The sequence below is a fragment of the Muscardinus avellanarius genome (genome assembly GCF_963383645.1).
Source record: "Muscardinus avellanarius genome assembly, chromosome: 10".
Classification (NCBI taxonomy): Eukaryota; Metazoa; Chordata; class Mammalia; order Rodentia; family Gliridae; genus Muscardinus; species Muscardinus avellanarius.
Genome location: NC_137796.1, coordinates 33,374,154 through 33,388,001, shown reverse-complemented (window position 1 = coordinate 33,388,001; position 13,848 = coordinate 33,374,154). Strand labels below are relative to the sequence as shown.

Here is a 13,848-nt window from a genome sequence, read left to right as displayed (position 1 = left end):
GTTCCACGCATTAAACACACTAATGACCCTTGAAATAACTGTTTTATCTGTAACACATTAAGCAACATTGCTGAAAACAATGTATTAATTGAAAGTCTGGTATTTCTCTTAATGCAAGATTTTTTTAAAAGTATAAAATGACATAAAAGTTATTTTGTACAGACAAAAATAATTCAACTTTGAAATTACAGCCAAATATTCTATAAAAAATAAAAAGCTTGTAAAGTTTTAGATGCATTACTTGGACAAGGTCCCATTTTACTGACCAAAAATGTTACCTGTCTGGATCATGATATAGGAATTTTATGAATATTTAAGGAGCTTATAATTTTCCTCTCCGCATGAGTATCTCCTATGGAACTTTTTCCCTCTTGCCTTAACAGATAAAGATATTTCCATACTCAAATACACTTCCTTTACTTCCACCTTTTTCAATTTTCTAATACTACATTTGATATTACTAGGGTAACAGTGTAGCATTTTCTGTAAGTGTATGTTATCACAATTAAATCCAAAGCATGATCAAACAGAAAATATCAGTCCTCTAAACATGAAATATAATGCATAGAGAAAAAGTGTGTGCATTATCAGTGTGTTTTATAAATTCTCTTTTGGGGGGCATACAAAATATCTGACTAGAGACAATTATTTTACTGTCGGTTTCTTAGATATCAAAGAGAATTTTGAAATTCATCAAAGCTAACCTTCTGTTATGTACAACAGGCTAAGCTGAAAAGAATGTTAACAAGTTCAATTTTCATTCAATCAGCACTACTGCTCTCTGAAATGTTTCATTGCAGGAAAGAAATAAAAATAATCTATATGGTAATTATGAGGATGAATCCCCCAGTAACTTTCAGCTACATGAAAGGTCAGTTCTATTCAAGATATTTTATCAGTCCCTTGCACATACTCCTGTCCTGTCATTTTAAATCTGAACAGCATTTTATTTTCCCATTTACAGCTACCTGCAGAATTAAGTACTTAAGCCAAATAAGAAAAAAAAAAAAAAAGAAGAAGAAGAAGAAATGTTGAATGCTGGCAAAGGCTATAATAGCATAGAGATAAATCGTTCATCTGCTCTCTCTCAAGCCTCTGGGGCTGCAGATTTTTCTTCTCCTGGTGCACTGTGGGTATTCAAAACTTGTTCAACATGATTTCATTTCATTTCAGGCACTGCCTGAGAAAACTAAATTACAGAATCAATCATACAGAAGGTCAGAGTGAGACTTCATTACAAGTATTGCATGCTTGCATGAATATCTTTCATTTATGACTGACCCAATATGTCACAATAGCTGTCTAGTAAAAATAATCCACTTTCTGAAATTGATGTACTACTGATGTCAATGCTACTCAGCAGGCTGGGCAGATTATAGAGAGGTGTTAAAAAAAAAAAAACCTTTGGAGCGCACATTGTAGATTTTTAGAATTGCAATCTTTGGTAGATTAAAATAATTTCCAGATGATCATCTGAACTGACAATATTGCTTAGGGGTAACAAATTTTTAAGCAAAATCTACCGTTGACTTTGACTTGCCAACCGCATCCTGTTTTAAAACATATGTGTCCACGACAAGCAAATCAAGGTTGTTCTTTGAAGCCACAATGCATCGACATTCCATTTTTCAGCAATGCACTTTTGAATACTAGGGCATTATTTGCATATTTTGAAATGTGAATGCTAATCATTGGACTCTTTTAATCTCCTTTTTTGTTCCTCCTTTCTGTTTTTAAGTATAATGGCATAAATTTAAGCAAGATAAACATGTTGTGCTTGTTGCCAACAATGATGCAGCTAATCAGTAATGTGACAAACTGTCACTCTTTCTAAAGGAAAATGAATGAGGCTCTGAAGAAAAGCCGGTGCAGTACAACATAAACAAGCTGGCTTTTCTTCTTATACGATAGTCTTAATTCACCATAGCAATCCTTAACAGACAGCCATGTTCATTTGGATAATAAAACTTCTTACTTGCATAAGGTATATGAAATATCCAGTGCACAACCAGGAGGCTGGAAACATGATATATACAGTATTATTTATTATTTTTCTGGTGACCTTCCTAAGGGAAATCTCCGAGGAGGCTTCTACAGAGTATTATGATGTAGTCGGCCAACTCGGTACCCGGAGGGAGATATAGAAGAACCTTGACATAACCTATTTTTAACCATGCCTCTGGCGATTCTGAATTCAAGTTTATAGGTGAACATGTCAGGTAGTCTACAGAACAAAGCCAACGACACATTGTATTCATCATAATTCTGTCCTGGTACATTTTATTTTTTCCAACATTTGTGATTTAAAATCCCATGACATTTCTTCAAGGTGAAATTCTACTAGAATTTTCAACAAGATTAGTTTGTTTCAAGCCCAAATAAATAGCATTCAGGTTTAGCAAAACTTCAAAAAGACACCAATGAAAGTGATGAGGTCCGTGTAAATGTCATGACAACAGCCTGCACTTAGCCAAAGTAGCTACTTTTAAAAATCAATGAAATAATTCAACTGCTTTAGTGATCAGCCATACATTACAAAAGAAGCATTAAAAATTGAGTCCTCTCTCCCAACACAGGTCCCCGAAAGCATTGTTCTTTAAGTGTATGTGAATATCATAATTATTTTATGATTCCATCTTTAGTTCTTTCCAATATAGTAAATTCAATTGACCATGAAATGAAATTTCATAGTCAAAATGCCTCCTTTACACTTTTTTATAGCAGCAATAACAGTTTTATAGCTTTAAGGCAAGGTAATTTATCAGATGTTTAATTTAAAGGCAGATTCTTATATTATTAATAAATATTTACCAGTTTAATAAAGTACACATTTTAGCATACATTATATGGTCTTTTAAGTATTTCGGCAACTTAAATGAGCCCGGCTGCACATCTACAAATAATGACGAACACTGGCAAACCCTGCTGACAACTAAACACTATTTTTATTATTTTTCAGGCACAACATTACAAGCCTGATTGTAGAGGAAGAGGACAGAATCCTCCCATTCCAGTGTCAAAGGGACAAAACTGTAAGAAAGTCCACAGGAAACAATTATTTGTGATGTTGAGTAACGTTTATGAATACTTAATGACCATTTCCCGACTGTTCACTGCATTCTTTTCTGACAAAAAGAGAGAGAGAGGGAGAGAGAGAGAAAGAATAAAAACCCTGATGTTCAGCTCAAACACAAAAGATCACAGGCAAAGAAAATTATGTTGCAGCAATCCTATTTGGGGAAGTAATCTTATATTTCAGAGAGCGCACTGCATCTTTGCACCGCTAATCCACTACATATTTTGCAATCATATGTTGTTATCTGGGGAATTAACAATGAAACCAATAAACATCACTGGCATGGCCCTAATGTGCAGAAAAAATATGTAAACAAGAAATAGGATTTGTTTCTTGTTATACCAACACATCTGTTTCATTTTATCAGGGTATTTTTTAAAGCCCTATAAAATATTAATCTTATTTTAAAATTTCTTAGTACCTCACCTAGACATACCTAGATGTATTATATACTATGGGGGCTGGGGGGAGACAATGATCCCAGCAGAAGACTTTAAAATACTTAAAGAGATTTACTCTGGTGACTGCTGACTACAATTGCACACTAAAAAAAAAAAAAAGGAACCAAAATAATTGCATTAGTAACCTTAGTTCTCTGGAGTGCCTTGTTCAATGTTTATAATAATAAATAACATAATCAGGTATATTTCACACAGTAGCTCATTCTATATTTCCCTGTGCTGGTTATAAGCAATTATTTCTTTTCCTTTATCTATCACAGTTTGATATTTCATTTGAGGTCAGAGCAAATCATAAATAGTAAACATTATGTTATAATCCAACACATTCAAAAGACCTGGGCACAGGATAAGGTCTACCTTTTGTGGGGGGGGGTACTTGAGATTGTAGCCAAAGGCATTCTACCTCTGAGCTATACCCTCAGCCCTTTTAATTTGTTATTTATTTTGAAACAGGGTCTTGGTAAGCTGCTCAGGGTCTCCATAAATTGCTGAGGCTGGCCTCAAATCTGCAATTCTCCCGTCGAGGCCTCCCAAGTACTATGCTTCCATTTCAAAAATCTCACCTGGTTAAACTTTCAACTCAGGTATATCTCTATATTAAATCAAAGGCAAGGGAAGAGTGGCTATTCCAAAAGAATGAGTAAGACTTCTTAATTTTTTTTTTTTTGAGGGGGGGAGTGAAAATTTAACCCAGGGGAATTCTACCTCTGAGCTATACACCCAAACCTATTTTTTTTTTATTCTTTATTTGGAAATAGGGTCTCACTAAAAGTTGTGGAGGGCCTCAGTAGCTGAAACTGGCTGAGAACCTGTGATCCTCCTGCCTTAATAAAATTATTTTATAACCGAAGAATCTTGTGGTCATCCCCTTATAAATGACTGTCAATCAACCTAATACCAGGCATTGATCCAGTAACAAGCCTATTTTAAAATGGCTGTAGGAAAGACAATCTACTTGCTTGGGAGTGAACAGGCAGAAACAAACTTCGAAACAGGGACTTTCAGATCTTCACCATGATTAGTGCATATAATAAGATACTTTCAGACAAGAAATGTGTTGCCTACCATATGCAAACCACTGCTATGAAGCACACCATCTTGCTCCACAAGATTTCTTGAGATTGTGATGGAAGGGAGATCCAGGCTTTGAGGAGGAAACTGGGGAGTGAATTCACTTCCCTGGGAAGGCAATGGGTCACTGAGGGCTTGAAAAGGTAGCAGCACATCGGGCATCGCCAGGGCCGGGTCCGACTCTGGAGGAGGTGTGATTGGTGGAATTTCAAACTCCTCGTCCCCAAGGCTTGGTGTATGGAAAGTCTGCTGAAAGAAAACAAGACAAAATACAGATATTCGCACATGCCGTTCCTCTATTTTATTCCTCCTTGGGGGGAAAGAAGGAAGAGTTTGCATGAAAACACTAGATATCTAGGCCAAATATTTATTTCGCAAATGAAAACATCTTAAACACAGATTTCCATATATCAAGTTTTGCTGATCATTCTGATTAAAGATTTAAGTCTCATTATCATATGGTTTTAATGGAGTATCAGTATTAACAGTTTTTTAATGCGTACTTAATTAGTAACATCTGTCTTTGTTGTTAGCTGGAGCATCGGCGACATTAGATTTGGCTATATAACAAATTGCCGCTTTATTGATATGTTAGTGAAACAGCTCAAACCACTTCCGCCATCCACATGCTTCAGAAAATGCTGATGATTCTGTGGCACGCACACGCACAACATTAATCCAGAACTGAACATTGTACATATTTACTTTCTGCCACAACCTACAAAATAAGTAATATTAAATTTGTGGTTTGGTTTTTAAGTTTCCTTTATTGGTATATTCCCAAGTGCAATGAACGCTTCTATGGAAATTGTTACTGTGTGTCTTACACACTTTATATAAGGATTATCATAGCTCGTATTAAAAGGTGCCAGGGTTTTTAGACTATAAGATTTATTTTCTCTTTTATATGAACATTTTAATATGTATTTATCAGAACATTTTCTACTACTCTTCAACTTTTAAAAACTATCTAGAGAGCACAGAGCTATACTGATATAGATATACTAATGGCCCTGATGTTGTTCAATTGTTTAGATAATTTTATATCTCAAAAACAAAATGAACTTTAATGTACTGCTTTTCGTCACTGCTACTGCTACTGAGACTCTTGAAAGCTGTGTTTTAAAGTAGCACTTTGATGTAAATCAGGGCTGCCTTGCTCAGCCACATGGACCATCTTTCTTAGAGAAATTGGATGTTTGGGGAGGGGGAGAGTCAAGATCCAGGATTTATTTTGTGTGTGTGTGTGTGTGTGTGTGTGTGTGTGTGTGTGTGTGTGTGTGTGAGGTGAAAGGGCTGGCAGCGGGCAAGAGGGCGGGCACTCAGATGTTTTTTATTCCTAGCTCACAGGGTCAAAGTTATAGTTCATTTATTATTAATAATATTTGAAAGAACGAACTGGTGCAAAATAATTGGAGTCTGCTGTTATCAGTAAAGAGAACTAATTAAGAGCTGGAGATCATTCTTCAAACTATCAGTGACAATATCCTCTAATAACCACTTGAAAGAAAAGAGAAACAAATTCAAGGGGGGGGAGCAACAAAAAACATTTCTTGCATATGGAACCTATCAAATATTACTTGTTTTCACCAGAAATAAAGAGATCACAAGCTATGGGGCTCCACGGTGGGACAATCGAGGTTCTTAGCAGATTCAATGAATGCAAAACATAGCACCATCATAATATGTTTCAAAGACAAAATGCAACAACAGATTTCCTGACATGCATTCTTACAATGACCCCAAAAGATGTCAATTTCTTACTGTGGTATCCTGAGTTCTCAGCAACAAAGGGATGAATTGGCCACAAACGTGGTTGGCTAATGAACGTAACCCTATGGCTGCATTTGCCGTTATTTTGGCACTAATGTGGTCTAGTAACAGATGCAACTGTAATTTGTGACTCATTTGCTACCCCATTACTGCTTAATGAAATCTAACATATCACATTAACAATACGGATAAACACTCATTCTTGATATGTGGCATTTGGCTGTTTTCATTACCACTGTAATTAACACTTGAAATATTATTTCAATAAATATTTAAAGTACTTTAAAAATGGTCAGGGTAATCATGACACAGAAAGAAAACATAAAGCTAATGTGTGAATTTTAAACTTAAGAGTTTCCGAGTCCCTAGAGTGTTATCTATAGGACAATACATACGTGAAGGGAACTGGTTTCAGGCACAATTTAGATTTTGCAGCATGCAAACCTCAAGTCCTCCTGAATTAGTCTGTATTCATTAAAATATTAAGATACCAAATAAACTTACTTTTAATGTAGTGATTGGGAAATTAGGTACATGCTATAATGCAGTGCCTTAACACTTACTCAGGCTTAGGTTTTGATTGAGAGATGTACAGTGCAATCATTACATAAGATTACCTCTTAAGCATTAACATGTCTCATGCCAGGCAGTCCAAATTGAAAAGGTTTTAATTTTTATTTGTGTTATGTATCATATGTCCCCATGTTAAAATTCTTCAAAAGACTAATTTTATGTTTGAAGTTGGTATAGTACTACATCATAACCTAATAAAATACTATAAAATAACATTGCAACACGTAATCAAGGAAATGCTAAAATCTTAAATTACCTTGAAAGAAAGTGTTAAGGTGAAGTATGCCATGTGGAAAAGAAAATGAGGTAAAATATTAAACTTAAGCATTCTAGTTCCAAAACACTGGCTGTCGGAGATGATAAAAAAAATAATAACTTTGTGTGGCACCAAACATAAAAGACGTTGACTTCTGTAAGCATGCCAGATGACCAGTATCAGATTACCCATTCAGAGTTTACGTGATTACTTTTTACAGATATTGACTTTTCAGTGTTTACCTTGAACATGTTAAAATAGTATGTACATGGTTAAATACCATCTGTACAGAAATGTTCAAAACATTTGTTCCTTTTGATAAAAATGCAAATCTGGAGAACTGTTGTATCAACATATAACAGCCAATGTCTGACACGGTGAATTATCACAGCTGGAATTAAATTGTCTCTGAACAGCTGCTGGCAGTAGAGCTTTCATCAATGTTTGATTCAAATGTAGGGGAAAAAAATCCTCCAGAATGAAACATCATGTTGTCCTTACAGATGGGGTTTGTGTTCATTATCACAAACAACACAGCAGCCAGTGCCAAACAATGTTCCCTTATCTAAGCTGTCTTCTTGGTTAGACAGAGGATGGTCACTGAAAAAATGATTAAGTCACAAGACCCTTAACTTGACTCTCCACTTATTCTAATAATTTCTCCATGTTAATTTCTTTCCTATCACTGGCTTCTTCATACCAAAATCATTTCCAAAGCTATTATTATATCCAATCTCTGGGGTCAAGCTAGTTCAGTTTCCTATATTTGAATGTATTTAGAAAATGAAGACTTTTTATTATACAAGCCACAAGAGGAAATGTTCTATTTGGACCAATTTTACGCTTCTGTTTGTTCTTGCTTGAAAATCTTAAATCTCAGCGCAGTCTACCATTTTTAGGAAACCATTTTCTTGATATAATCAAGATCAAGGGTTTTTTTGTTTGTTTGTTTTTTGTTTTTTCCTGGAGGGCAAGCCAATGAGTCCTGAGTCAGGGAGAGAAAATGTAGGAAAATGAGCAAGAAGACAACATCTGTCCCTTGTGCACGCCACTGAAGACAAACCCAGAGCCAATGTGGTGCTGCCTTTAGATTCCATCACCCACTTCTCCCAGCTACAACCAGGTGATGGAGCATGCTCGTTCATTTACTAATTCATTCATTCACTTAATTTTTTTATTGAGCACCTACTACTGCTAGACACTGTGCTTACCCGAGGGCATCTAACACTAACTGAAACCCTCATTTAACATCGCCCATCAAACCCCCACGAAACTACATTACCGTTCTGACACACAGAATGTCCCTAAGCCATGCGACGTGGTGAAATTAACCTTACACAGGTATGAAGTTCAAATACTTTCTATTATAAGTCACTTCCGGCCTGGTTTCCAAAATAATCACTTATCTTAGATATCTGCTTAGATAGTCTGGACTGTGTGTGTATTTTTTAACATACTTTCTTACATATTTTTGTTTGCACATTTTTTTTTTTATCAAGGGATTCACGTGAACTTGCAATAGCCTATGGACAAGTGATAAAGTCTTGTCAGGTTATTTTCTTTTTCAATAGGCTTTTCTCATTTCTCTTCCAAAGTCGTTACCCTGAGCCACATAAGAGAGAGAGAAATTTGATATTTTGCTTTTCCTTTCAAGCCAATCGAATTATCTAAATAACACACAAAACACACACAGATAGCTTTACAATAGACACCTACCTCACTGGCAGCAAAGAAAGCATTGTTCGCCTCGGCCATGTTCATGTAGTTATTATTATTTCCAAACTGAAAGAAAGCAAATTGCTTTATGTTAATGTGGGCATAATAAAGGATTCTGGTTGTTTACCTAATGCTCAGATATGACTTAGAAAGAATGCTCGTGTCACGAGAATAAAGGGGCCCTGGAGCTAATCAGATCAAATTCAAAATACAGAGTGCTTAAAAGCATGACACTGTGCTGTCAGCTAGCTCCCTCAGAAAATGAAGCACAAAGTTAAGCTAACACATTAATTCTAAGTACTAGCTTTGTTTCTCATCAAGACTAATAGTGAAGGGAGACATATACAAACATTTGGGTCACTCATGTGTGTTGTTTATTAAACCTGCATTTGGCAAGGGTTAGAAGAAAAGACTTCCAAAGAAAATCACCTTGACACATTTTAAAGCATGTTGGAATTTTACAGCTTACTTTTCAAGAACAGATGTCCCAAGTGTGGGTAGGTTAAAATGTGAATTAAAGAGAATAAAATTCAATTCCCAGGACTCAAATTCTATTTTCTAGTGAATGGGGTGTGGCATGAATATAAATAAATAAGATGAAAGAATATTTTAAAATCTCTAAACAGAGCTTAAAGAAGCCATATCTATCCATCAGAGCTGCTGAAAACAGTGATATTTAATCTCTCAATGTAACATAAAATGCAAAGAGGTTTAAAAATGAGCAGGATCCTATGAACACAGCAATTTTTACTTCATTCCGTAACACAATGGCCCATTCATCTCATCGCAAATAAGACTGTATCAGCATTTCAGATTTAAGCTCTTTACTTCTAGGGACCTGTTATCAAAATGTAAAACTCGGGTTTTGGCAGAAATGTATTTTCAGGTTCAGATGGTATAAGGAGGCGTATTTTGTTGCTTTAAGCATTCTGTTATCAGTCTGGCAACACGGGAAGGATCTGTGGGCATAATTATCTATAGCCACAGTATTTTCGTGATATTTTAAGTGGTAGAAGAATGTCCTTTTTATAAAGTATATTATTTCCTTCATTTAATGCATCAAAATACAAGATGGGTTTTGTCTCCAAAAGGTGAAATGTATATAGCTATCATTTAAAATACATAAAGCTAGCAATTATTTGAAGAAAAAGATTTAAAAGAGATAGGTAGATGGGTGAGTGGATACATGGATGGATGGATGGATGGATGGATAGATGGATGGATGAAAAAAACAGGCACATAGATACACAGATACATAAATAGATATAGAGAATAAATAGAATACAGATACAGATACACAGATATGGAAGAGCCACATAATCCTCCTCTCAAACTGACACTTATTTCCAGGGGTCTCTCAGCCCAATGCTGAACCTGCAAGAAGGGGGGACTGACATGCTACACTTTATCATGTCAGGGATCCAAGAACTAAGCAGGGTTTATATGAAGGACTCTAATGGTTCCAGAGTGCTGTTACGGTCCATAGCAGCACAGCCTCACCCTGTAAAACAACGCCTGCCCACACAGGCACACAAGCACAGACACACGGAGAGCCTTCGGCACTCACGGTCATTTGGGTAAATATCTTCATAAGGCTTTCTGAAAGGCGTATTTATTAGCCCTTAAAAAAAAAAAACAACAACTTTATCTGGCTTCTCTGAAGACATGTCTTATTAAATACATGTGCACTTCCCATTTTTCTATAATGCCAAATGTATGCAAGAAAAAAATACAGGTTTCTGTCATGCAGCTTGTGATGGATTAATGATGCTAGAACTAAACTCTTGAGAATGGAATCAAATTTTTTTTCCATTTATATGAAAATCTGTATATTCTATGTTCCAACCTGGCTGCCGCAAACCACCTGACAGCCTATATCACAACTTTAATGTTATTTAAATATAGGTTTTGTTGGGGAGTTAGAAATCCATTTAAGGCAAACAGCTCATTATCAGGGAGTTATTTTTTAAGATTACATTCACTTATTATCTAATAGCACCTAAAACAACAAAGAAAAATAAAATGGCTATTAAACTAAGGGCCTAAACAATTCAAAAAACAAATTAAGCTCAGAGTGAAATAAGAACTGGGTTAGAAATCCTCTTCTGAACAGTTAGTATGCGAATGTAATTACTGAAGAAACTACAGCTAATCAGCTGTGAATTGTATCCATTAATTAGTATTTGCCCTGGAGAAATGAGAAAAATCAGTAACAGCGCTGCTCCACGGTGCGCTGATGAGCCGCACAGGCTGCGCTGCGTTTGCTCAAGCAGGTGGCTCCAGTGGTCCACGTAATTTGAAAAGCTCTCACCTGAAGTACTGAGCTGGCATTACAAAGCACTCCTTGCATATCTCTTGTATCTGTATAAGGCCTTAATTAATGGCTTTTAATTTGGAAACACTTGGTGATCAGGTGGGAACAGTTACAAAATCATTTCAAATAGAAGGTTTTTATTCTGTTTGGGGTAAAATACCTCCTGTACAAAAGCCACTTTAAATACGATTTGTTGCTGGCAGTGGTTTTCTCCCGCAAAAGTGGCTAGAACCCCAGGTTCAGAGTAGTTAGGTTATATCAGATAAAATACAGGGTGCCCAGTTAAACTGCACTTCAAAATAACTTTTTATAAAAATTGTATTTCTTATGTACTATGTGGAACAGACTAACACTAAAGAAATATTCTTTATCTGAAGTCCAAATTTAACTGGATATTGTATATTTTTATCTGCTAAATCTGGTCACTCTACTCTGATAGTTAAACTAATAGAATAAAAGGAAGGGAACCGAGCATGGTGGCACATATTTATAATCCCAGTACTTGGGAGGCTGAGACGGGAGGTTTGCAGGTTCATTATCAGCCTCAGCTGCTTAGTGAAGCCTTCCACTACTTAGTGAGAATCTGTTTCAAAATAAAGAATTAAGCCGGGCATGGTGGTGCATGCTTGTAATCCCCGTGCTTGGGAGGCAGAGACAGGAGGATCACGCTGGTTCGAAGCCAGCCCTGCTGGCTTATCTGTTTCCAAATAAAAATATAAAATAGGTCTGGGAGTGTATCCCAGAGGTAGAAGGGTTTCCAGGAACCCCAGTACCACCAAAAAAAAAAAAAAAAAAAAAATAGGGCTGGGATATAGCTTGGAAGTAGAACACCCCTGGGTTCAATCCCCAGTACCACACACAAAAAAGATCAGCACTTTCTGTTGTATTACCTTATTTCATTTATTTCATAATTCTGGTTTCATTTTATTTTATTTTAGAATGTGATCTGAGCTGAGCATGGTGGTGCACACTCGTAATCTCAGCATTCGGGAGGCTGAGACAGGAGGATCGCGGTTCGCAGACAACCTCAGCTACTTAGTGAGGCCCTCCACAACTCAGTGAGACCCTGTTTCAAAATAAAGAATAAAAAATTGGGCAGGGGGTATAGCTCAGAGGTCAAATGCCTCTGGGTTCCATACACAGACCCGCAAAAATAAAATAAAATAACAATTAAAATGTGACATAAGAATTCTGCTTTATTTGATGTTAAGAACAGATTGGATTCTGAAAGGGAAAAAAAGTGCTCCTTTGGGACAGATGGCTAATATAATGACCTCAGAACAATTAACTTCAAGTGAATTGTGTACAATTAAATTTGCTTTATGTTCTAAGAAACAGTGACGTCTGTAAACATTTTATATTACAAAAACCCTCCAGGTCCTTGGGGAAGGAGCATTGAGAGGGTTCACCACTGCCACCCCAGAACTAACAATGCAGGCACATTAGAAGCACTCCACAATTTGTTGAAAGAAGGGAGGAGAGTTGATCCTATTTAAATTTGAATGCCTCACAGTCACCCCTGCTAACTGGGGGTGATATTTTTATCACTTACTTTTTAATGAATGATAATAACAATAATGAATGGCTAGCCTAGGAAAGCCTTCTACATACATTATTTCATTTACTTTCCAAAGTGAGACTAAATATAATCTATTTGCCCAGCAATCAGCAGGATAAATGTAATTATTATCCCTATTTTATAGATCAATAGACTGAGGCTGCCAGGGGTCAAGTAACTTGCCCAAGAGAATGCATTCCAACATGGAAGCCTGGCATCCCTGCTAACCACATGTTCTACTTCCCTTACATTCCAGTACCCACAAAAACTTGACTATTACACTCAGTGATCAATTTAGTTATAAAACTTTGTTATCTATTTTACTCAAGAGTTAAAATTTCCCAGAGCAATTTTAAGGAACCCGATTCTAACATAATGTTCCTCAAGAGAAGGGTTCCAAAGTCCAATAAGTTTGGGAAACACTCTTTGATGTGTCACCGTGCCCACTATGAAGTTCCAGGCACTGAGAAGTCCCAGTTAGTTTATCCATTTGGCAAATATTTATGTGCTGACTGTATCTGAGGCAATCTGATTAGGCACTGCAGCTAGAATGGTGAAAAAGTTAACGAAGTTCCTATTCTGATAGAGCTTGTACTTTTATTTAAAACAGAGAAAATACACAGATACACACACACACACACACACACACATACACACACACACCTGTGCATCACTTCCTTTTGCTTCCCCCCAAAAGACCCACACACCACTTTAGAAAACCTTGTTTCAAGCCCCTGATTTGACAGTATTATTTAATGTTCCCTGAATCCTCTTATAAAAATTAATAATTTGATATGATGGCTATATGCAATTTATAAATCAACAAAATAAGAATATTAAATGATCCATCCTGTGCCACTGTAATTTGGCCTATTTCCGCGGGGGATGACAAAATTTTTAAGGAACATCTCTGAAAGATGCTCCTTCAAAGATCCCCCTACTCCATCATATAGGAGTCTTCTAAACAATTTCAAGAGTCAAACCAAAATATTCCAAGTAAATGGAATGAACATCAAATGAAGCCATTAATTACTGTGAAGGGCATACAAA

General features: G+C 36.2%; 1 protein-coding gene across 2 annotated transcripts in view; it reads right to left on the bottom strand.

The window, feature by feature from the left end:
* The window catches only part of TOX3 (TOX high mobility group box family member 3), a gene marked incomplete at both ends in the record, with an annotated part of 103,705 nt that overhangs the window by 20,169 nt on the left and 69,688 nt on the right, over window positions 1-13,848 (bottom strand). The window contains 2 exons of one of the 2 annotated variants that reach the window (XM_080702186.1): window positions 4,603-4,857; window positions 8,927-8,992. In XM_080702186.1, the coding sequence (XP_080558312.1) occupies window positions 4,603-4,857; window positions 8,927-8,992 (321 nt within the window). The remainder of the gene's footprint in view (window positions 1-4,602; window positions 4,858-8,926; window positions 8,993-13,848) is intronic. The other variant, XM_080702187.1, reaches the window with a different exon arrangement.